Below are 25,814 nucleotides of genomic sequence, written 5' to 3' on the forward strand. Positions count from 1 at the left end.
CCAATCCATGCATGAGAAAAATGGATACAGCCATCCGTTTGGAGCACAGCCCTGCAAAGAACATCCACCCAGTTGGCCAATCTAACTGCCGCGCAGGCCCGTGGGCGGGGTTTGTGGAAGCCGAGGGAAGGAAGGGATCGGTGGGAGGAGACCTGGGAGTGCAGAGTTGAGCCAGCGGCTACGAGTGACAGAGACTGGGAACCCAAGCCACTGCCGATCGGGGAATATACTCCCTTTCCTTCCTCCTCCAGGGGCACCGGGGGGCGGGGCGGAGGTACCTAGTTTCTGCCCCAAGTAGGTGAGGCTGTGATAGACCTTCTCGGCCGCGGCCAGGTGGGCCAATGCCGCCAGCAGCGACAGCCAGCTGCCCCCCGCGCTCTTGTTGGCCTCTCGTTCCTTCTCCACATTGTCCTTGGCCTTGTCGTAAGAGAAGATACCCAGATGAGAGAAGAACGTCTCCAGCACCGCCTGTTCCACCGGGACCGGGGCGGCCAGCGGGATAGACTCCCCCATGCGAGCTGCGCTCCAGCTCCACCCACGTGGCTCGCCTCTCCCTCGCACTTCCGGGTTCTCAGGGAACGTGCGCACGAGCGTGCGTGCGCGTAACCGCCACAAGCGGCGGACTCGTGAGCGCGCTGCTGCCTGGACCGAGCCTGGGCCTCAGAGAGGACGAGGATAAGAGTTCAGGCGAGAGACGGGTGACCGCCCCTCAGCTCCTGAGCCGCTTCGGCGCTTCCGTTCCCGCAGCTCCCTATTCGGACCCTCAGGGCAGAGCGCTAGGCGGCCAACTCGCTGCTCCGTGGAGCTGACGTTCAGAGGTGAGCTGAGAGGCCCCTCCCTGTGAGACTGCGTCAGTGCTGATGACGTCACGTTTACCTGACGTCAGTAGTTCTTGTGCTAACATCTGGCCTGGGCTCCACCGAGCCTGAGGCGCAGGGCTAGGAATTGAGACTGCGGCCTGGAAGTGTGCTGGCTGTCACAACAAGGACTCTGTAGTCATTGCTTTCAAACCAGCCCCAGTACGTGGTTTATAGCAGCCTCACGTGGGTAAAAGTTTACTTCTTTTCCTCATGTCTGATTTTCACCCAATCACACGAGTTAATTCTAGGCTCTGTGCGGTTCTAGTCATCTCAAGTTCGTGCTAACGAAAGGGCTTCCGAGCAGAGCTGCTCCTGGGCTTGGCCATACTTCATTAGGCTTCCTTAAAAAGTTCTCAGAATGAAGTCTACCTTAATGTAACTTCTGTTAAAGAATCTGAATTGATCCACTTTGCCATTCAGGTTAATTGCAAATTTTTCTGACATTTAAGAAACTCCATAACCCAGCTCATGTGTATGTCCTCTGCTTGAGACACTACCCACAGCTCACTTAGCTTTTACTTTTCTCTTTCCTTGTACATGCTTATTTATTTTATACTATTTAGTTATATTGTGTTTAGTCACATAAATTTACATGTCTTTTTCCTCTACGAAGTGGTGATTTCCCTAAAGCAGAATCTAGGGTTCACTAACCTTTATAATCTTCATCATGGAGGGCACAATGATGTTCCTTAGTCAAATGAGGGACTTGCCTGTTTTCATTTTGTTGGTCAAATAAGATCTGTTCTGCCATTGTTACCTTTTAATATAACAAATCCCATAATTTTATTTTAATGAATATGTAGTGTATCTGTTGCTGCTCTCAAGAATATAATTGACTAAGATCAACTGTGTTAACTGATATAAGGCAGAATTTTATATGTTATAAAGGTAAAAAGGGAGGCAGCAGTGGTGTCTTTTTGGAAGAATCAAGGCTTCCTGGAAGACAATGTGATGGTTCTAAATGAATGAGTAGAAAAGTAGGTAATAAAAAAAAAACGTAGTACTAGCCCGAAACCAACAGACAGTGAAAGACAGTTTTAAAGCTCATAAATATACTCAAGATATGTAAGAATTCTTTAGATAATAAAGGTAGCATCATAGATGAGTGGGGAAAGGAAAACTCAACTAATAGTGAAGGAGACATGATTATGGGGAAGAAAAAAAGCTTTCCCCCTGTATCCTACAACAAAAAATAATTGCATATGTAAAAAACAAAATCGTAAACAAACTAGAAAGAAATACAAGTGAAAATTTAATTTATCTAGAAATAGAAGAACGTAATTACAAAAGAATTGGAAGAAATTACGATTACAAGAAGGGATTGAATTGTTTGTCAAAATTTCGAGAAAACACAGTGCCATCCTGGGGGAAAGATCTTTGTAACTGTGTCAGGCAGAGGTCTGATGTGCTTAACATATCAAGATCTAGTCATCAGAGAAATACAGATTATTATATTTTTCATCTACCAGATTTTGTAAAAATCTTTTTTTTATGTGCTGGTAAACATGCAGGGACTCTGTTTTATACCTTACAGATGGGAATGTAACTTGGTATGACCTTCCTGGAAAACATTTGGCAATAAGGTTGTATGTTAGTCGCTCAGTCGTGTCCAACTCTATGTGACCCCGTGGACTGTAGCCTGGCAGGCTCCTCTGTCCATGGAATTCTTCAGGCAAGAATACTGGAATGGGTTGCCATTTCCTTCTCCAATATATTAAGGTTAAATGAGAGTATATTCACATTGTCTAAAACACTAAGACAGAGTAGATGCTTAATAAATATTAGTTAACACTTACTGTTACTATTGTTGCTTTTATTGTTCACAACATCCAACGTTTTAATCAGCAGAGCACCTAGAATAATACCTTGAACTTATCAAATTTAATAATAGCCAATTATTTTACCTGCAAAAGAGTTTACTCAGAAATAGCCAGAGGAATTGCAATTCAGGTAATGGAAACTATGGTGGATCACAGGCAAGTCCAGAGGACATGGAAGGGCTTCCCTGGTGGCTTAGATGGTAAAGAATTTACCTGCAATGCAGGCAGCCTGGGTTCGATCCTTGAGACAGGAAGATCCTGTGAAGGAGGGAATGGCTACCCACTTCAGTAGTCTTGCCTGGAGAACTCCATGGACAGAAGAGCCTGGCAGGCTACATACAGTCCATGGGGTCGCAAAGAGTTGGACACGACTGAGCGACTGAACTGAACTGAACTGAACTGAACAGAAGGGGCTGTCATAGCTAAATAGTTCTCGGGAGGAAGCAGGGAGTTCAAAGTATGGCCTGTGGAGGCTTATCATTGTTTGTGGTGCTACAGTCTTTGATTGACTGGGCAGTGGTTGGCCAGAAAGATGGTTTTCTTCTTCCTGCTAAATAGTAAAGTAGGCAGTACCTTCCTGTGGGAAAGAGGTAGGGGTATGTCTCTTACAGTTTGGAGTAACTGATGATGCACAGCCATGAGAGCTCTCCCTAAAGACATGTTCTGACTCCAGCTTCAGCTGAGGTTCTTTATTTCTACAAACTTAATGGATATTTATTAATGTCTATTTATATTTGATTGGCTGATTCTCCTTGTCTTACAGGAATTTTGTAGGAAAAATATTCTGAGTCAGTGACATGATAGGCTATTAAAACATTGATGCTGTAAAGATACAAGTTACCTTAAAGGATCAACTGGTTCAGTCTATTAGCAAGACACTTTGGACAGTAGCAATAAATGTTTGCTGTTGACGATATGCTTGCCATCTACTGCTGCATATTAAGTAACCCCGAAACTTAGTGACTTTTGTTGTTGTTGTCATTCAGTCACTAAGTCATGTTCAACTCTTTGCAATCCCATGGACTGTTGCTTCTTGACCTGCATACAGGTTTCTCAGGAGACAGGTAAGGTGGTCTGGTATTACCATCTCTTGAAGAATTTTTCTCAGTTTGTTGTGATCCACATAGTCAAAGGTTTTCACATAGTCAGTAAAGCAGAAGTAGATGTTTTTCTTTAATTCCTTTCCTTTCTCTATAATCCAACAAATGGATAGTTTGATATCTATAGTTTGGCAGTTTGATATCTGGTTCCTCTGCCTTTTCTCAACCCAGCTTGTACATCTGGAAGTTCTCAGTTCACATACTACTGAATCCTAGCTTGGGGATTTTGAGCATTACCTTGCTAGCACTTGAAATGAGTGGTAGTTTGAACATTCTTTAGCATTGCCCTTCTTTGGGACTGGAATGAAAATTGACCTTTTCCAGTCCTGTGGCCACTGCTGAGTTTTCTAAGTTTGCTGATTTATTGAGTACAGCACTTTAACAGTATCCTTTTTTAGGATTTGAAATAGCTCAAGTGGAATTACATCACCTCTACTAGCTTTGTTCATAGTAATGCTTTGTAAGGTACACTTGACTTCACACTCCAAGATATCTGACTCGAGGTAGTGACCACACCATCATGGTTATCTGGGTCATTAATACTTTTTTGGTACAGTTGTGTGTATTCTTGCCACCTCTTCTTAATCTCTTCTGCTTCTGTTAGTTTCCTTACCCTTTCTGTCCTTTATCTGATCAAATAACCCCAAAACTTAGTGACTTAAGAGAGTAAAAATCATGTATTCCCTCTCACGATTTCTGTGAGTCAGGAATTCAAGAGTGTCTCAATTGGGCATTGCTGTTTTAGTGTTTCATAAGGTTACAGTCCAATGTTGGCTAGGGTTGTGGTCATCTAAAGACTTATTTGAAGCTGGAGAGGCTGCTTTCAAAGTGACTTCACACATCCAGCAGGTTGTCACAGACTGTTGGCCACATGGGTCTCTCCATGGGATGGCTTGAGTGCCCTGCTCATAGCATGGCCACTCACTTGTCCTCGAGTATGTGATCAATCTGATAGACCAAAGCAGAAGCTGCACGACTTTTTATGACATAGCCTTGGAAGTCACACTCGGCCACATTCAAGGCCATCCCTGATTGAATTTGGGCAGACTAGGGAAGGGCACAAAGGCTAGGCAGTAAGGTTCAAAGTAGGCCACCCTGGAAGCTACCACAGATGCCGATGACATTTCCAGCATGGAGAATTATCTGTCTTCGTGAAAATATCTAAGGATGGAAGCTCTTAACTGATCCTTTTCAGTAATATTGCTTAAGAAGTTGTCCCTTAATTTCAGCCCTAATCTTTCCTGTTAACTCTAGAAAAGACCACTGATTTGATGCTGCTCTTTACAGAGTCTTTGAAATATCCCTACTGACAATGCCAGTGACAAAACTATTTTAGTGATAACAACCCATTTTGGGGGCAAAATGATATTTAAAGTGGGCAAGGCATTCATTCATTTCTCCAAGTATTTTTTTTCATTCATTTGATAAACAGTTGATTAATTTTTGTGTGTTGAAAATACATATAAAAGAACATATACCAAAAATAATTTTACAGTTTAATGATGATTCCAGTTAATTCCTACCCCAGTTTTTAAGTATTTCAGCTTACTTTCTTTTTGCTGATTTGTTTTCTTGACTTTCATTTTCACTTTTTTCACTTTTCTTGACATTATGCTGATATAATAGTAAAATTGTTATTGATTTAGCACTTACTATATACCACATCTTTAACGTATGACTAATCTTCCAACAGATCTTCACGGCAGGTATAGTTATTACCATTTGATTACAGAGAATTTAAGTAACTTGTTCAAAGTACTCACAGCCAGTAACTGGCAGGGCGGGATGCAAACCAGGATCTGTCTCTCTTTTCCTTATAACATGGCTTCTGTTTGTGAGTTATCCCCTTATGCATAAGCCTCCCACCTAAGAGGTAAGAGACTTCCACATTGTTACTCAGGCATTTTCAAATGGTTTCTGCAGTTATCTCCCTTTTTATATGGATAGTATGGATGAGAGGTCTGATTTCAATGAGAAGTCTTTCTTAATTTACTAAGAAGAACCAGATATTTGATATGGAACAACCTCTTTCACTTTTTCCTTAGATTATTTACTTAAAAAATACAATACAGTTAACAATATATAGCTCTTTAGCACCTAACTTTCAATTAAATTACTTTCCCTGTTGTGTATTTTAAAAATCTGACCAATAACAGCCCCCCCTTTTTTTTACACTTAATTAGCTCTTGCCATTTTGTCTTTATACCCATAAATATAATATGATTTTGAAGTCATAAGGTGGAAATTATGTAGGGTAGCGAGTTGAAAAAGAAAACCAAACTTCAAGAGAGAAAGCATATTTTAAATCTGTGCTCTAAATAACCATTGCCTAGAATTGATATGGAGCTGCATTGTGCAGTATGGCAGTCACTAGCAATATGTGGCTGTTTACATTTCAACGAGTTGAAAATAATAAAATTTAAAATTTGGCTCTTCATTTGCCTTAGTTATGCTTCAAATGCTTAGCAGCCACCTATGGCTAGTGGCTACCATATTGGAGAGCACAGACACTGAATTTTTTTTTTTTTTTGGCTGTGCTTTGTGGTGTGCAGGATCTTAGTTCCAACCAGGGATGGAAACCATAACCCCAGCATTGGGAGCTTGGAGTCTTACCCACTGGACCACCAAGGAAGTCCTTGAAATATCTGTCATCACACAAAGTTCTGTTGAACATGCTGGAAAGAAACAATGTCATAAGAAAGAATTTCACAGTTAAAAAAAAAAAAGCCAAAAGGAAAAGAACAGAAGTTCTGTTATTTTAATCATATTTCATACTTTCTTCTTGATTTTCTCCATATTTATGTTTTCTCTTTCAAATGTTATGTGTATATGTACATATATATATGGAGAAGGCAATGGCACCCCACTCCAGTACTCTTACCTGGAAAATCCCATGGGCGGAGGAGCCTGGTAGGCTGCAGTCCGTGGGGTCAATAAGAGTCAGACACGACTGAGCGACTTCACTTTCACTTTTCACTTTCATGCATTGGAGAAGGAAATGGCAACCCACTCCAGTGTTCTTGCCTGGAGAATCCCAGGGACAGGGGAGCCTGGTGGGCTGCCGTCTATGGGGTCGCACAGAGTCGGACACGACTGAAGCGACTTAGCAGCAGCAGCAGCAATATATATATATATATATATATATATATCAGTTCAGTTCAGTTCCTCAGTTGTGTCTGACTCTTTGCAACCCCATGGACTGCAGCACACCAGGCTTCTCTGTCCATCACCGACTCCTGGAGCTTACTCAAACTCATGTCCATAGAATCGGTGATGCCATCCAACCATCTCATCCTCTGTCACCCCTTCTCCTCCCAACTTCAATCTTTCCTAGCATCAGGGTCTTTTCCAGTGAGTCAGTTCTTTGTGTCAGGTGGCCAAAGTATTGGAGTTTCAACTTCAGCATCAGTCCTTCCAATGAATATTCAGGACTGATTTCCTTTAGGATGGACTGGTTAGATCTCCTTGCAGTCCAAGGGACTCTCAAGATTCTTCTCCAACACCACAGTTCAAAAGCATCAATTCTTCTGCGCTCAGCTTTCTTTATAGTCCAACTCTCACATCCATACATGACTACTGGAAACACCATAGCTTTGACTAGATGGACCTTTGTTGGCAAAGTAATGTCTCTGCTTTTTAATATGTTGTCTAGATTGGTCATAGCTTTTCTTCCAAGGAGTAAGTGTCTTTTAATTTCATGGCTGCAATCACCATCTGCAGTGATTTTGGAGCCCCAAAAAATAAAGTCTGTCACTGTTTCCACTGTTTCCCCATATATTTGCCATGAAGTGATGGGACTGGATGCCATGATCTTAGTTTTTTGAATGTTGAGTTTTAAGCCAACTTTTTCGCTCTCTTCTTTCTCTCTTATCAAAAGGTTCTTTAGTTCTTCTTTGCTTTCTGTCATCAGGGTGGTGTCATCTGCATATCTGAGGTTATTGATATTTCTCCTGGCAATCTTGATTCCAGCTTGTGCTTCATGATGTACTCTGTATATAAATTAAATAAGCAGGGTGATAATATACAGCCTTGACGGACTCCTTTTCCTATCTGGAACCAGTCTGTTGTTCCATGTCCAGTTCTAACTGTTGCTTCCTGACCTGCATACAGATTTCTCAAGAGGCAGGTCAGGTGGTCTGGTATTCCCATCTCTTTCAGAATTTTCCACAGTTTATTGTGATCCACACAGTCAAAGGCTTTGGCATAGTCAATAAAGCAGAAATAGATGTTTTTCTGGAACTCTCTTGCTTTTTCCATGATCCAGAGGATGTTGGCAATTTGATCTCTGGTTCCTCTGCCTTTTCTAAAACCAACTTGGACATCTGGAAGTTCACAGTTCACATACTGTTGAAGCCTGGCTTGGAGAATTTTGAGCATTTACTAGCATGTGAGATGAGTGCAATTGTGCAGTAGTTTGAGCATTCTTTGGCATTGCTTCTTTGGGATTGGAATGAAAACTGACCTTTTCCAGTCCTGTGGCCACTGCTGAGTTTTCCAAATTCACTGGCACATTGAGTGCAGCCCTTTCACAGCATCATCTTTTAGGATTTGAAATAGCTCAACTGGAATTCCATCACCTCCACTAGCTTTGTTTGTAGTGATGCTTCCTAAGGCCCACTTGACTTCGCATTCCGGGATGCCTGGCTCTAGGTGAATGATCACACCATCATGGTTATCTGGGTCATGAAGATCTTTTTTGTATAGTTCTTTGGTGTATTCTTGCCACCTCTTCTTAACATTTTCTGCTTCTGTTAGGCCCATACCGTTTCTGTCCTTTATTGTGCTCATCTTTGCATGAGATGTTCCCTTGGTATCTGTAATTTTCTTGAAGAGATCTCTAGTCTTTCCCATTCTGTTGTTTTCCTCTATTTCTTTGCATTGATCACTGAGGAAGGCTTTATTACCTCTCCTTGCTGTTCTCTGGAACTATGCATTCAAATGAGTATATCTTTCATTTTCTCCTTTGCCTTTAGCTTCTCTTCTCTTCTTAGCTATTCACATACACAAAATAATTACAGCTAAATTTATTGAGTACTTAATAAACTCCAGGAACTGTACTAAGTGCCTTCTGTGTATTAACTCATTTAATCCTTAGAACAATGTTATATTCATTATGGAAAATATTTTTAAAAGAGAGAAAACCAACCTTAATCCGCAAACCCAGAGGTAATCACTGTTGACATTTCTGGTGGACACTGGTATGCTGCCTGGAGCTCAGGATACAGCTGCCAGGAATCTTGGCTGCTGATGACTCACAGTTGAGTTGTTCTCCAGAATTACCTTCTATGAAGGCAAATGCCTCAGACTAGGTTACATCCCCGCCCTGGGGACAGCCCACATCCCATGACTGGTCACTTGTAAAGGTACAAAGCACAGTCCTTCAAAGGTAAATAGTTGCTTATTTTTTTTTTTAAAATAGGGTGGGGGGGGTGGGTTTCAGTGTGGGCTAGATCCCTGGTGGGGATCTAGAGCCAATGCAGCCAAAATAAATTTTTTTAAAAGCTACAAGGGACAGTCTGAGACATGCAGCTTCAGAACTCACCTCGTACACAAAGCTTCTGTGCCATCTGCCCTGTGGTTCACCCTCTCCCTCTGCCCAGTCCTGCCTCCCCTACAGATGCTGCCTCTCAGAGTATTCTGTGCTAAACCACCTGCATGCAAATCTCTGCCCAGAGTCGGTTTCCTGAAAAACCCAACCTCAGTCAACATTTCAGAGGATCAGTTCCAGCTTTTTTATTTTTGCATATATTTATGTAATTTTAAAAAACCTATCCAAACTTAGGTCACCTCAACAACTTTGATGTTTTCTCATCTGTTGTTTTGTATGTTAACTTTTAGTTGATAACATTTTATGAATAATTTTGCATGCCACTAAGTATTTTTTTATACCACAGTTTGTAACAGATCCCCGGGATTCATGTAATACATTATACTCAGTCTTACATTCTTGAATATTTTGATGTTTCCTGGTTTTCACTGTGGCAAACCCTGTAACTTAGACCAACATTCATCCCCAACTTCTTTCTTACTTGCCTGCCTATGGGATGGGAAAACCAAATATTCCCATGTATTTTGTTTTCCTAACCTTGCTAGGAGTGGTGTAAATTCCAGCCTTCGAGAAGTCAGCTGAAGATTTCTGAAGTTGAAGGGAAGTTCCAGGAAACCTTCTGCCTTCCAAATAAAATTACACAACCAAAAATGGTATCATCTCTTCCCTGTTCTCTCTGCTTGGTAAGGAATAGGATGTCTGGAGCTGTGGCAGCCATCTTTCATCCATGAGTAAAAAGTCAAGAAAATGAAGGGCTTCTGGCCTTAAAGATCATAGAACATTTAAACCAAGGGACTTCCCTAATGCAAGGGATGTCGGTTCAATCCCTGGTTGAAGATCTTGCATACTGCAACTAAGACCCGATGCAGTCAAAATAAATTTTTTAAAAAAGCAACTACCTATCTCTGGACTTCTCATGATGATGAGGAAAAAAACTATATTTTTAAAAAAATGCTTATGTTTGGATTTTCTATTACTTATAGCTGAAATTATAAATGTCACTATCCTTGATGTTCATGATTAGAACTAATACAGTGATAAACACTTGAATAGCAATGGTTTAACATAAAAGTCAGGGAAGAAGAATCAGGATTCTTCTCTTCCAGTGTTTCTTCTTTTTGACCTTGTGCAGCTCTGTCCTTAACCATCCTGTTTTCCTTTTCTTGTGGGCACCAGAAAAATAAGGCATGTAAGGCTTCCTAACGTCTTTCAAAAGGCGATAATAGTTAGAAAAGGAAATAGACCTTTTATAGATCATAATCATATCTCTTCAAATAGGATATTTTAACAAAGGCAGCATGCCATTGAGTTCATACTCACCACTGCAGAATCAGCAAGAATTTTTTGGAGCAGGTGTTGCATGAACTGGGTTGCGTTCAATGCATTAATTTTCTCTATGTGCTGTGCTTAGTTCTTGTCATGTCCGACTCTTTGCAACCCCATGGACTGTAGCCCATCATGCTTCTCTGTCCATGGGGATTCTCCAGGCAAGAATACTGCAGTGGGTTGCCATGCCGTCCTCCAGCGGATCTTCCCAACCCAGGAATCAATCCCAGGTCTCCTGCATTGTAGGCAGATTCTGTACCATCTGAGTCATGCTGCTGCTGCTGCTGCTAAGTCACTTCAGTCGTGTCCGACTCTGTGCGACCCCATAGATGGCAGCCCACCAGGCTCCCCTGTCCCTGGGATTCTCCAGGCAAGAACACTGGAGTGGGTTGCCATTTCCTTCTCCAATGCATGAAAGTGAAAAGTGAAAGTGAAGTTGCTCAGTTATGTCCGACTCTCAGCGACCCCATGGACTGCAGCCCACCAGGCTCCTCCATCCATGGGATTTTCCAGGCAAGAGTACTGGAGTGGGGTGCCATTGCCTTCTCTGAGCCATGAGGGAGCCCAGTTTTCTGTATATTTGCCTGGAAGTCATTAAGGTCTCTAAGGTTGGGATATTTTATCCTTTGAGGATAAACAGAGAATCAAAGAAGATGAACTGTACTACTGTTTGAAGTGAAAGGAGCAGTGCTAAATTACAAAGCAGATGTGAAGATTGTGTTTGATTTCAGCTTTCTAGTGGCAGGCACTTGACATTGGCAAAACCTAAATCTAGTGAGTCTACCTCCATGACTCCCACTTGCCCAGTCTTGAGGCTGTTTCTAATTTGACAGCTGTAGAAACCTCAGGCTGGCTGGTTCGGGTTCAAAGCATGGGGATACTTTACACATCTCAGGGAATCAGAGTATCTAAGACCTGGGGTGTCAAAGATAGAGATGCTCTAGCTCATTCCCACTAGTGTCTTTAGGATGGAAGATGGCTCTAGATCTGGCCAGACGGCCAGCAGGTTGCTACAGACTAGACTTCCATTCATGAGCATGAACTAAAACTGGCCTGGCAAAAGCAGCAGAGTGAAAAGGCAGCCTAAGGAAATCATATATCTAATAAGGGGATAATATTCAGAATCTATAAGGAACTCTTACAACTCAACAACATCAAATAGAATCCACTTTAAAAATGGGCAAGAAGATACACAAATGGCCAAAAAGCATATAAAAAGATGCTTAACATCACTAATGATTAGAGAAATGCAAATCAAAATGGCTACCATTGAAAGCAAATGAACAGAAAATAACAAATGTTGGTGATGTGGAGAAATTGGAACCCTTGTGCCCTGTTGATAGGAACATAAAATGGTACAGCCCCTATGGAAAACAGTGTGCTGCTTCCTCAAAAAATTAAAATAGAATTACCATATGACCCAGTAATCCCCTTTCTAGGTATACATCCAAAAGAACTGAAAGGCTTTCAAAGAGGCACTTACACACCCATGTTCATAACAGCATTATTCACAATAGCCAAACGGTGGAAGCAAACCAGGTGTCTATAAATAGATGAGTGATGAAGAAAATATGGTATATGCATACAGCAGAATATTTTTCAGCCTTAAAAAGGACAGGAGGGAGGGAATCCTGTCACATGCTACAACATGGATTATAAGGACATTATGCTAAGTAAAGTAAACCAATTGAGAAAAGACAAATATTTGATTACATTTATGTGAGGTATCTAGAATAGTCAAATTTACAGAGGCAGAAAGTAGAGTCGTAGTAGTTGCGAGTGGCTGGGAGAGGGGAATGGGGATTTGCTGTTTAAGGAGTATAGAGTTTCAGTTTTGCAAAATGAAAATATTCTGGAGATCATTGTACAATAATGTGAAGGTACTTAACACTTAGGAGGGGTGGAGAAAGAAAAGTAGATCAAGATCACAGGGTCCCACAATGCCTAAGATACATATTTACTATCTTGGTCCCTTATTTGATGACCCTTGCAAATAATATCACTCATGGCACACTGTGTATTTTTGTATTTCTTTGGTGTATTTGGTGCATGAAATAGGTCCCACTCACATCATGTTAAGCAACAGGAGATTTAATACAGGGAATCAGGAGCTTACAGAGTTACTGGAAAGTCTGAAGAGATAAAAGTGGGGCCTCCAGGAGTGCTTACCAGGACAAGACCGCTGGGCTGGTTTAACAGGCAAGAGGCTATCTGTGCTGTAGACAGAGAGCTGGGGCGTCCGGGGATACCTTTGGTGCTGTTGAGTTCAAAGACTCAACATTGTCACTGTTATCAGGAAGCCACTGCTGCTCCTGGGACTACCTCTCAGCATCCATGAAGTTAGAACCTAGACTAATTAGTAAAGCCCAGCGTGTTCACAGCTGAGTTTACTGGCAGAAACAGAGCAGGTGGCTCCAGCCTTCGATCCATCTTCCAAGTGCTTCTAATTGGCAGAAGCAGAACCCTAACTGCACAGAGATGGGGGAGGTGTGGTTTTTATTCTTCTTTAACACCTGCAGAGCGCTGAAGAAGATGCTTTCACACTATGGGGCATAGTCTAATCCAGAAGACTCTTGAAAATCCCTTGGACAGCAAGGAGATCAAACCAGTCAATCCTAAAGGAAATCAACCCTGAATACTCATTGGAAGGACTGCTGCTGAAGCTGAAGTTGGGCTACTTTGGCCACCTGATGTGAAGAGCCAACTCATTGGAAAAGATCCTGATGCTGGAAAAGATTGAAAGCAAAAGAGGGCAACAGAGGATAATATGGTTAGATGGCATCACTGATTCAATGGACATAAACCTGGGCAAACTCCAGGATGGTGAGGGACAGGGGAGCCTGGCATGCTGCAGTCCATGGGGTTGCAAACAGTTGGACATGACTTGGTGACTGAATAACAACAACAATGACACCTGCAGTCTCAGAAACACTAGAGGACTTCCCTGGTGGTCCAGTGGTTAGGAATCTGCCTCGTAATGAAGGGGACACGGGTGTGATCCCTGGTTGGGGAACTAAGATCCCACATGCCACAGAGCAGCCACTGAGCCTACATGCTCTGGGCTCACCTGTCACAACTAGAGAGTCTGCACCTCAACAAAAGATCCTGCATGACGCAACTAAGACCCGACCCAGCCAAATAAATATTAAAAAGAAAAGAAATACTAGAGGTTTGGCATAAATGCTGAGAGCCAGTTCAGAGCACCCATCACAACTGGATTGTGGCTTTAGGCTCCTTCCGCCTCTTCTCGTCTTTGGCCGATTCCTTATTCCTTTACTTGAGAAATCTCTGACACTCCCTTCTCTACCTCCACCCATACAGAATGGAATGCCCTTTGTGAGCTTCCCTAGGTCTTAGCTCTAGCTGTGTGACCTGTGTAGTTCTCTATATCATAATAGCCCGGTTTCTTCTTTCGAGCTTCCCTGGTAGCTCAGCTGGTTAAGAATCTGCCTGCAATGCAGGAGACCCCTGTTCGATTCCTGGGTTGGAAAGATCTGCTGGAGAAGGGATAGGCTACCCACTCCAGCATTCTGGCCTGGAGAATTTCATGGACTGTCCGTGGGGTCGCCAAGAGTCAGACATGACTGAGTGACTTTCACTTTATTCCTCCACTAGACTATAAATGCCTTAAAGGTAGAAACTTGGTGTATTATTTGTTAAGAATAATAAGTAGTTCCTATAACATCCCAAATAGCGTTTCTTTTCTTGTTTTCTTTGCTCCATACTTTTGTGTGCTGATATTTATATGGTAAAAGCAAAAAAAGGTAACTTTCTGGCTTTTTGGCAGAGCAAAGAGTAGTTCCACCAATACTCTCTCTATATGTATCCTTATTTGACTCTCTGTGTACCTATATAGGTACAACTATACTCCAATAAGGGAGAAGGCAATGGCACCCCACTCCAGTACTCTTGCCTGGAAAATCCCATGGACAGCGGAGCCTGGTAGGCTGCAGTCCATGGGGTCGCTAAGAGTCGGACACGACTGAGCGACTTCACTTTCACTTTTCACTTTCATGCATTGGAGAAGGAAATGGCAACCCACTCCAGTGTTCTTGCCTGGAGAATCCCAGGGACGGGGGAGCCTGGTGGGCTGCCGTCTGTGCGGTCACACAGAGTCGGACACGACTGAAGCGACTTAGCAGCAGTAGCAGCAACATACTCCAATAAAGTGAAAGCCGCTCAGTCGTGTCCAACTCTTTGCGACCCCATGGACTGTACAGTCCTTGAAATTTGCCAGGCCAGAATACTGGAGTGGATAGCCTTTTCCTTCTCCAGGTGATCTTCTCAACCCAGGGATTGAACCCAGGTCTCCAGAATTGCAGGTGAGTTCTTTACCAACTGAGCCACAAGAGAAGCCCCATATTCCAATAAAAATTAATTTTTAAAGATAATTGAAGTTCTAAACTTCCAGAACGCCATGAATAAATTCTACTTTGTTTTTCACTCAATAATTATTACTTCTGTATAGTGAAACTTTCTTCACCCTCTGAAGTCTAAGCTTCTGTGGGATTTCAATTTTGTTTCCTCACATCTTCCATGATACCTAGTCCAGTGTCCTGCATAGTACGAAACAGGATCTTTCCAAGGGGAAATATTCATCAAGTTTTCTCCTCTTTACTGTCATATGTTACTTTCTTTTGGGGGTGACATTCAAATGTAGTTTGAGTATGCCTCCGAGAAATCAGACCTCAACATTTTTGAAAATGTTTCTATAGTCAGAGCTGAGATTCTTTTCCTTAGAGCAGGGCTGTGTTCACTGCCCAATTGTCTATTCCTGTGACTGAATGTGAAAAGGTTTCTTTTATGAAAATTGTATTGCATGCATATAAAATACTCTTGGCCTGTGGATAATGCCAGATATAGTAGGGAGTTTTCTCTAGGGGACCAGTTTTTATTCTGCTCCCTTTCTCTTACTCAGGGCAGTCATAAAATCACAAGATCATTCAACAGTTTTTCTCAATCTTGGAGGAATCACTTTTTTAGGAAATGAAGTTTAAAAAGAAAATAAAAAGGAAATAAAATTCTCTCTAAACATATAAATGACCTATGGACAAGGCATGTTTCTGAAACTTTGACTTACATCAGTTGTTCAGTCTCAAGAAAAAAATTACCATGAATGCAGATTAAACAAAGCCCAAAAGCATGTGAAAGGGAAAGAAAATAAGTACCTTTTAAAAAAATAATTATATTTAGCTGCTATTTTGCATTATAGCTTCCCTGGTGGCTCAGATGGTAAAGAATCTGCCTGCAATGCAGGAGACCTGAGTTCAATCCCTGGGTCAGGAAAATCCCCTGGAGAAGGGAATGGCAACCCACTCCAGTATTCTTGCCTGGAGAATATCATGGACAGAGGAGCCTGGTGGGCTAAGTCCATGGGTTCACAAAGAATCAGACACAACGGAGTGACTTTCACTTTGATGTTCCATTCTAGGAGAAGCAAAATTCACCTCTGGAGTAAATGGAGATTCTGTTTGAGGAGAGAGAGAAAAAAAAAAAAGCCTTTGGGATTGTGAGCTTGTCTCTATGGGGACGGTTTGACAATGAGAATTTTTAATACTTTGTTTGGAGTAATAAAATTACAGTGATTTGGACCTGTGGAACTCAGAAAAGAGATGAAGGAGAAGGAAATCTGAGCAAAATGGCAGCAGGCAGTACCTGAGAAGAAAATACAGTGATAAATTCCCTGTGTTGAAAATGACCACAGAACTTTTGGATACTTATATTTTCTGTCCTGTGCTTCCAGTATACTAATTCCTCTTGTAATTCTCAGACCTTCAGTAAGTCATTTATGAACAACCACTTATACAGAATGATGCTTGGGGAATAAATGAGGAGGGGGCAGTGGTGACAACTAGGACGAAGTGGGGCAAAGAGGAGATAGCAGCCATTAAAAAGCAGAAATTTAGAAACGATCAAGAATTCCTTCTTAACCTTGGGGTAACCTTGGGGACTCATAACCTATGTATTAAAGGGCCAAGTAAACCTAGAGGCCTGGGACACTTGAGGTCATTCGACGCTACACATGAAAGGTTAAAGCCTGATCCCCAAGCAACAGGAACAACCCCCAGATTGTGCAGGATCTGCCTGGATGGGCTGAGGTGCTCTTTAAGGACTTGAATACAGAGAATTCATAGAGAAAATTGGAGACTGATATTAAGACCCATTCATCTCACTGAAGAAACTGCATATTTAGAAACAAGAACAACAAAACAGAACTCTGTAACCTGTTCACATGTGGATCTGTGCATTCTTAGTAACTGTCACCATGGTAGCAAGGCAGTTTGACAGGGTGCCTTCTTAGCACAGTATATACAAAGGAGAGAGATAACAGCTCATCCTGTACTGTCTTATACCTTCCTTATTTATTTGTGTTGATCCTGTACCTCTGACTATTAGCCTTTGACACTTCTCGTCCTGATAGCATCAAACACAGTGCTAAGAATATATTAGGCACTAAAACACATATACTGATTGACTGAATTGAATACAGTATATTTCTGCTGTGTCTTCTTTTCTAAGCTATAGAGAGAGTCACCCAGCAGATTTGATTTTAAAAATGACTCCTGGGAATTCCCTGGCAGTCCAGGGGTTAGGAGTCTGCACTTTCACTGCCTAGGGGGTGGGTTCAGCCCCTGATTGGGGAATTAAGATCCTATAAGCCTTGCAACAATCCCCCCACCCCGAAAAAAAAAAAGAAAGAAAAAAAACCTCCTATATTTATCTAGAGGATCAAAGCTAGGCCATTTTCCTAATTGGACTGGCCCAACGTGCATTTCAGATTGGAGGGGGTGAAAGGACAAAGATTAGGTCCTCTAAGACTCTTTATCTTATTAGAAGACTAACATGTGAGTAGTAGATAGATGAGTAAGTAAATTCACTTGCACCAGTAAGGCCGTTCAAGGCCCAGAGGCTTTTTGTGAAGACTTGCAGTGCTGTTTTCTGCTTGGATGCAAAGACAAGGTTGGCAGCAGTTCCTGAGTGAGTAATGTCAGGCCTGGGTTAAAGCCCAGAGGACAGGGAGTTCCCCAGATTTGAACTTCAAACTGAGAAAGCTTTTTGGGCATCTTATATTCAATGAACACTCAGCCCGGGAAGCCTTATTATTACAACGTTTTGAATGAATGATAATTTTTAGTGTAGCCTTTTCCCTAATATATTCTTACATTTCATTTTAATTTTTCATCTGTATAATTGCCCTGCATGTCAATGACTTTCATTTCTACTCTTAATGTTTTGTTATTTCACATTTCTTATTTTTTTTTCCTTTTTTTTAATTTAATTTTATTTTTTAAACTTTACATAATTGTATTAGTTTTGCCAAATATCAAAATGAATCCCACATTTCTTATTTAAATGTGGACATAACCTCTTTGTTTTAATAGCTGGGGGGCGGGGGCGAGTGGTGCCTAAATTTGCCACTTTTAAATCTGGGTTCCTGTAGTTTCAACATATTCTCAGCATGTGCGACCTCCAGCTTACAGATTGATATTCCAGTCATGTTTGAGGCTGAAAACAGCTGCAAGAATTTGTCCTTAGAATTCTTTAGCAGTTGCTTCCAGTTGATAAAGTCCAAATTTGGCTGGTCAGTGGATCAGCTACTGGGATGTGATTATCGTCATGATATCGCCCCATTGGGACAAACCACATGGGACCAGCCTCTCATGGAACAAGCTGCAGAGGTTGCCGTTGCCAGAGAGGAATAGGTTAAATCCTTCCAAACCTGCTAAGGAATTTGACCTAGTTCCTGGAAATTAGAGTGTATAGTGAAAAGTATATTTGGTTGCAAACGTGTTTCTTTCTTTCCCAAAATTACTTTTGAAACCCTGTGAGACAGGGATCTCATGGACTCAGGTACCACCATTAATAAGCCTGACTAATTCAGTATGAAGTTTGGGGAGGAGACAAATAATATGACTTCATTTTATGAAAAGAATGTTTAGGCTTATAGTGGTGAATGTTTGTGAAGACACAGTTGACATGCTTCCAGCACTCTCCTCTCCTGTTTTTTGACCCTTTGTTTAAAACAATGGCAGGCACAGGTGCTCAGTCAGTGTTAAAGAAGTGAGGGAACAAATTTGAAAAGCTCCTCACAACCTGACTCCAGCCTACTTGTCCAGTTGTGGTATATCCAACTGCCCTCTCCCCAAAACATCCAATTTATACTTTGGCAAAATAGTTACTAAGTTGCCTAAAAATCTCTCCTGCTTTCCCAGTTCTGTACCTTTGCTATTACTGTACCAGTGGCCTGGAATATTCTTCTCTCATATCCCAGAATATGAAAAAGTTACTGTTTTTCAAGCCTCATTTCAAATGCTACTTCCTTCATGAAAATTTTACTGATGATCTCAGTAAGGGTATACACATGTATACCTGTGGCGGATTCATTTTGATATTTGGCAAAACTAATACAATTATGTAAAGTTTAAAAATAAAATAAAATAAAAAAAAGGTAAAACCAAGCCTCTTTGCCTTCTAACTCATAAAATTCTGTACCTCCTGGTCATTTATTCTCAACTATTTTATTACATAATTATCTCTATAGTTAATGTATTACAAGCTTGCCATGTAGTAATCTTAAAGATTGGCACTGGGTCTTATTCATCTTTACAGTAACTCGCACATAGTTGATACTCAGTAATTGTTGTTGTTGTTATTCAGTCACTCAGTTGTGTCCAACTCTTTGTGACTCCGTGGATTGCAGCATGCAAGGCTTCCCTGTCTTTCACCATCTCCCAGAGTTTGCTCAAACTCTTGTCCATTGAGTCAGTGATGCCATCCCACCATCTCATCCTCTGTCTCCCCCTTTTCCTGCCTTCAATCTTTCCCAGCATCAGGGTCTTTTCTAATGAATTGGCTGTTTGCATCAGGTGGCCAAAGTGTTGGAGCTTCAACTTCAGCATCAGTCCTTCTAATGACTATTCAGGATTGATTTCCTTTAGGGTTGACTGGTATGATCTCTTTGCAGTCCAAGGGACTCTCAAGAGTCTTCTCCAACACCACAGTTCAAAAGCATCAATTCTTCGGCACTCAGCTTTCCTTATGGTCCAACTCTCACATCCATACATGACTACTGGAAAAACCATAGCTTTGACTATGTGGGCCTTTGTTGGCAAAGTAATGTCTCTGTTTTTAATACACTGTCTAGGTTTGTCATAGCTTTTCTTCCAAGGAGCAAGCGTCTTTTAATTTCATGGCTGCAGTCACCATCTGCAGTGATTTTGGAGCCCCCCAAAAATAAAATCTGCCACTGTTTCCACTGTTTCCCCATCTATTTGCCATGAAGTGATGGGACTGGATGCCATGATCTTCGTTTTTTGAGTGTTGAGTTTTAAGCCAGCTTTTTCACTGTCCTCTCTCAGCTTCATCAAGAGGCTCTTTAGTTCCTCTTTGCTTTCTGACATTAAGGTGGTATCATCTGCATATCTGAGGTTATTGATATTTCTCCCGGCAGTCTTGATTCCAGCATTTGCTTCATCCAGTCCAGCATTTTGCATGGTGCACTCTAGATATAAGTTAAATAAGCAGGGTGACAATATACAGCCTTGACGTACTCCTTTCCCAATTTGGAACCAGTCCATTGTTCCATGTCAGTTTTAACTGTTGCTTCGTGACCTACATACAGGTTTCTCAAGAGGCAGGTAAGATGGTCTGATATTCCCATCTCTTTTATAAGAATTTTTCAAGTTTGTTGTGATCCACACAGTCAAAGGCTTTAGCATAGTCAATGAAGCAGAAGTAGATGTTTTTCTGGAATTCTCTTGCTTTTTCTGTGATCCAGTGGATGTTGGCAGTTTGATCTCTGGTTCCTCTGCCTTTTCTAAACCCAGCTTGAACATCTCTAAGTTCACATACTGTTGAAGCCTGGGTTGGAGAATTTTAAGCATTACTTTGCTAGCATATGAAATGTGTGCAATTGTGTGGTAGTTTGAACATTCTTTGGCATTACCCTTCTTTGGGATTGGAACGAAAACTCACCTTTTCCAGTCCTGTGGCCACTGCTGAGTTGCTATATTTGTTGGCGTATTGAGTGCAGCATTTTAACAGCATCGTTGCTTAGGATTTGAAATAGCTCAGCTGGAATGCAAAAGTAGGAACTCAGTAATTAGTTGTTGAAATAATTATGGTATTCAGTTTTACTAATGCTGTACTGTGAACCCCAGAAAATTTTATCAGTTTTCTTAATAGAATATAAATGTTGTTCTCATAAATGGACACTATTTAAACTCCCAAATAGATTGGAGTTGTATTTGTCAACAATTTCTTTCTAGTCAATTCTGTAAAAGATTGGAGCCCTCGTTAAGACAAAAGGACTCTCCCTGTGTTTTAAATGATGATGGACTTGTTTAGTTCTTTTAGTAACATCATTAAAATTTATATCTTATATTCCTTAGAGATCTTTTGAGTGTTTTTTCCCTAAGTATGTGTGTATCATTAAATGTTAATTCCTCTGATCATTCAGTTCTGTTGTTCTCACCTGTGTTACTTAAAATTGGCATTTCCATCCATTTATCCATTTACATGTAGGGCAAAGGTCTTCATGGAGACTTTTGGAGCTGTGCTTTCTGCATATTACTAAACATTTTTTCTACAAATGACCTCGTCTTGACACTTAATAATAAAACTAAATATTCTCTCCCGTTTTTAAATAGTTAGCTACCACCACATGCAGAAGTTGAAGAGAGAGGAGATGAAGCACAGATTATCCAAGAATTAAGGCTGGAAGTGAACTGAAAGCTTCCCTCTTAAAAGCAGGCACACCACTACGTGTTTTATTTCCTAAAACTTCTAGTTCTCCTGAGGAAGGCGTGTAATATCTCATTCAGAAGATTCTAAAGATTTAAGACAAAAGATGCGAAGAAGTGGAAAAAACTGTCCTTTTCAAAAATTTGAGATGGTCTTTATTCTGACTGCTACCTGAGTAGCAGTCCTAAATTATAACTTTCCAAGTCTCGTAAAAGCATTATTCCTAAAATAAATGATGCTTAAGTCAAACCCTCACCAGTTTTTATTTTAAATGAAATTCTCTTTTTACCACGCTTCTTCTCTTGCTTAGAGCCGTGACTCTATGTCCTCTCTTTTTGTCACTCTCTCCCCAACTCATTTCCTTCTTTTCTAATCATATTTCTATCCTTCTTCTCATTCTCTTTATTCTATGTTATGATGTATGTACTTAAAATACTTTTACATTTTTAAAGTAATTTCATAGTCTTCCTGTCTTAATTGATGTTTTTCAGAATATCCATTTCTTATTGAAAACATCTGTTGAGCATCTGTGATCAGCCAGATCCTGAGCTAGGTAAGGAATTATAATCATAAGCAAATGATATAAGGCCCCTGTAAGGAGCTCATAGTCTACTGGAGATGGCATTTATTAAGTAAATAATAACATAATTTATTTGTCTAATAACTCAAAGTCTATGATAGAGTGAAGTCGAAGGTAGTTTTACTGAGAAAGTGAAGCTGAATTTTGTGAATACAAGTATGAATGAGGTATGAAGGGGCTTGGCATACTCAAGATAAAGAGAAAACGGGGTGGGGAAGGATGGGAAAAAAAGAGAGAAGGCCGATGTGGTAGGAAAATTTTGAGCCGAGGGTAGAGTGATTTGAGGGGAGGTAGGTAGGGACCAGAACATGTAATGCCACTATGGGCTAGGTTATATATTTTGGAGTTAATCCTAAGAAAAATGAAAAAGCTATTGGAAAGTTTTAAATAAAAAGGGTGTAATCAGATTTTATTATTTTAAAAGTAACTGTGGAGACATTTAAGATTCAGGAGACCCCTAAAAAAGCTATTGCTGTAACATAGGTGTTAATAATATTGGTTTGGACTAGTAAAGATGGGAAGAAGTATGTGTTTTGAAATTCTATTGTGGACAGAATTCACAGGACTTCCCTGTGGATGAGTATAGATCTGTCCTGTCTAGAAACAGAGGGAGAGGTGAAATGACTTCTCTTGAAGCACAGGAGTCTTACTCAAGATTAATTCATGATAATATAGTAGTTCATGATGGAAAGAGACTTCATCTTATTAGAATATAAATGCCATGCCATGAAGTCAGGGGTTTTTAATTTCTTGTTTATTACTGTATCTCTAGTGGTTGGAATAGTGCCTGACACATACCTACTAAATAAATATTTGTGGAATGAATGCCTAGTGCCACAGTTTCAGTACATAAACTATCTAAGCAGTTGCCTTGGCCAAGAATTATAAGAAGAAAAATTTAGATTAAATTTACCGTCACACCTCACATTGCCTCTCTAAAGAGGTAATGAGAGAAAGCTTTGTTTTTGTTTATTTATTTACTTAATTGTTCCTGGTCTTGGTTGTGGCACATGGGATCTTTAGTTATGGCATGTGTGATCTAGTTCCCTAATCAGGGATCAAACCTGGACTCGCTGCATTGGGAGCGTGGACTCTTAGCCCCTGGACCACCAGGGAAGTCCCAAAGCTTTGTCTTTTAATCATGGGACGCTGGAGAATTTAAGCTAAGCAGCCAGCTGGTCTATAGGAATAAAGATGGACAAAATACTTGCCTGGGCAGCTCGTCTGGGACCAGGTGAAGGTCCTCGAAGCCTAGTGGCTTTGCAGGACCTCTGTTGAAAACCACAAAGAATCTGAGTGTATCTGAGTGTGTGGGCTAAATTCCTGACTTTATAAACGGAAATTCATCGTTGCTTATATCACACATCTGTGAGACTTATAGATTGCCTCATCAGCAGGACCCAAGAACAAAAGCCTGTCTAGTTATCTTCCAGCTCTCCTAAACTGAATTTTCCAAGTTGAAATAGCCGAGTCTACTAGTAAGCTCCTGAGAGCAGCCAGTTCACCCGGTGTCTACTGCAGAGGCTGGAAAACCCACCTGCGGGACCAGTTAGCCTGCAGCCCATTATTTACGTTTTAACAGCTTTATTGAGATATAATTCACATGCCCTACAGTTGCCCTTTTACAGTGTACAGTTCAGTGGGTTTTTTGGTGTATTTATTGAGTTGCACTATCTTCACCACAATTGATCTTATAACATTTTCGTCACATATCCCCAGAAAACCCTCACCCATGAGCAGTTTCTCTCCCTGTCGCCAAAACCTGCCAGCTCTCGTATTCTTTGTTGTTTTTTGTCTATAGATGTGTGTATTCTGGACGTTTCTTATAAGTGGAATCATACAATAGGTGGTTTTTTTGCAACTGGCTTCTTTCACTTAGCACGTTTTCAGGATTCATCCAGGTTGTGGCACAGCAATGCTTTCTTTCTTACTGCCGAAAGAATGAAATGGATGTTTCCACATTTTGACTGTGATGAATAATGCTGCCATGAACATTTGTGTACAGTGTTTTGTGTGGACATATACTTTCATTTCTCTTGGGTATATACGTAGGAGTGGAATTGCTAGATCATATATAACTCCCTGCTTAGATGTTTGAGAAACGGCCAAACTGTTGTCCAAGGCTGCCGTGACATTTTATAATTCTCACAGTAATTGTATGAGGGTTGCAGCTTCCGCATATTCTTGCCAACATGTGTTATTATTTGTCTTTTTGATTATAGCCATCAAGGGGTGAGGAATGATATCTCGTTAGGTTTTGTTTTGCATTTCTGTAACTTACAGTTTATTTTTATACAGTGTGAAAACTATGAATGGTTTTTACATTTTTTTAATGTTGAAAAATAAAAAGAAGAATATTTATCTGAAATTTCAATTTCAGTGTCTATAAATAAAGTTTTAGGGAAATTCAGTCTCACCAATTTATTTTGTATTGTCTGTGGCTGCCTTTCTCCCTGCAACAGAACTGAATAGTTACAACATTGACTGCATGGCCTGCAAAGCATAAATTGTTTACTGTCGGTTCATTTACAGAAAATATAGTTGGATGAGACTTGTCTACAATATAGTTGATGAGACTGCAAAGAATATAGGATAGGAAGGAGGAAATATCACTGCCCACTAGAAATGGATTTTTAAAAAATAAAAATAGGGGATGCAAACGAGCAGAACAAGGGAGCAAATCAGGATGTTATGGGTCTTAGGGAGGCTACCATATTTTCACTTGAGTCATTATTATTAGATCCTTCCAAATCTGGGCTCGCCACATCTTGCAGTTCTCTCCCAGAGTTCTATTCCTAATCTACTTCTCTGGTTATATATTGTTCATCAGAAACCTCCAGGGATGTCCCATGCCTGCAGACCTCTTCTTCAGGAACACTTAGCCAGTGTCCCACATGATCTGCTACAACTTAATTTTCTGACGCTTACCTTCTATCGAAGATGTGCATGTGCTAAGTCGCTTCAGTCATGTCCAACTCTTTGCGACACCGTGGACTGTAGCCTACCAGGCTCTTCTGTCCATAGGATTCTCCAGGCAAGAATACTTTACAACTGAGCCACTGGGGAAGCCCTCTGTTGGGGACACCTCACCTGAATTTCAGGATTCTGTGCTTTCACTCATACTTTCTTTTCTTCTTGGAATGCTTTTCTCTTCTCCAAATCCTAGACACATTTTATTATTATCATAAAATATTTCAAGCATACAGTCAGTTCAGTCGCTCAGTAGTGTCCAACTCTTTGCGACCCCATGAATCGCAGCACACCAGGCCTCCATCACCAACTCCCGGAGTTCACTCAGACTCACGTCCATCGAGTCAGTGATGCCATCCAGCCATCTCATCCTCTGTCGTCCCCTTCTCCTCCTGCCCCCAATCCCTCCCAGCATCAGAGTCTTTTCCAATGAGTCAACTCTTCGCACGAGGTGGCCAAAGTACTGGAGTTTCAGCTTTAGCATCATTCCTTCCAAAGAAATCCCAGGGCCAATCTCCTTCAGAATGGACTGGTTGGATCTCCTTGCAGTCCAAGGGACTCTCAAGAGTCCTCTCCAACACCACAGTTCAAAAACATCAATTCTTCAGCGCTCAGCTTTCTTCACAGTCCAACTCTCACATCCATACATGACCACAGGAAAAACCATAGCCTTGACTAGATGGACCTTTGTTGGCAAAGTAATGTCTCTGCTTTTCAGTATACTATCTAGGTTGGTCATAACTTTCCTTCCAAGGAGTAAGCGTCTTTTAATTTCATGGCCACAGTCACCATCTGCAGTGATTTTGGAGCCCCCAAAAATAAAGTCTGACACTGTTTCCACTATTTCCCATCAAGCGATGGGACCAG

General features: G+C 41.0%; 3 protein-coding genes across 16 annotated transcripts in view; 1 reads left to right on the forward strand and 2 right to left on the reverse strand.

Annotated features, from left to right (window-relative positions):
• KICS2 (KICSTOR subunit 2) overlaps window positions 1–527 on the reverse strand; it is a 104,840-nt gene extending 104,313 nt beyond the window's left edge. For all 14 annotated transcript variants that reach the window (XM_055579633.1, XM_055579571.1, XM_055579565.1 and 11 more), the window contains exon 1: window positions 279–527. In XM_055579633.1, coding sequence (XP_055435608.1) covers window positions 279–513 — 235 coding nt within the window. In that variant the 5' untranslated portion in view covers window positions 514–527. The remainder of the gene's footprint in view (window positions 1–278) is intronic.
• A 70-nt stretch (window positions 528–597) lies between these two features.
• XPOT (exportin for tRNA) overlaps window positions 598–25,814 on the forward strand; it is a 169,136-nt gene continuing 143,919 nt past the window's right edge. Inside the window, exons 1-2 of the mRNA XM_055579549.1 lie at window positions 598–818; window positions 21,889–21,950. The gene's annotated coding sequence lies outside the window, so the exon portion shown is untranslated. The remainder of the gene's footprint in view (window positions 819–21,888; window positions 21,951–25,814) is intronic.
• Window positions 661–25,814, reverse strand: part of C1H12orf56 (chromosome 1 C12orf56 homolog) — a 112,693-nt gene continuing 87,539 nt past the window's right edge. The window contains exons 14-15 of the mRNA XM_055575881.1: window positions 4,706–4,827; window positions 661–838 (exon numbers count right to left, since the gene is read on the reverse strand). Of these exons, the coding sequence (XP_055431856.1) occupies window positions 661–838; window positions 4,706–4,827 (300 nt within the window). The remainder of the gene's footprint in view (window positions 839–4,705; window positions 4,828–25,814) is intronic.

The sequence above is a fragment of the Bubalus kerabau genome, chromosome 1 (assembly GCF_029407905.1).
Source record: "Bubalus kerabau isolate K-KA32 ecotype Philippines breed swamp buffalo chromosome 1, PCC_UOA_SB_1v2, whole genome shotgun sequence".
Taxonomy (NCBI): domain Eukaryota; kingdom Metazoa; phylum Chordata; class Mammalia; order Artiodactyla; family Bovidae; genus Bubalus; species Bubalus kerabau.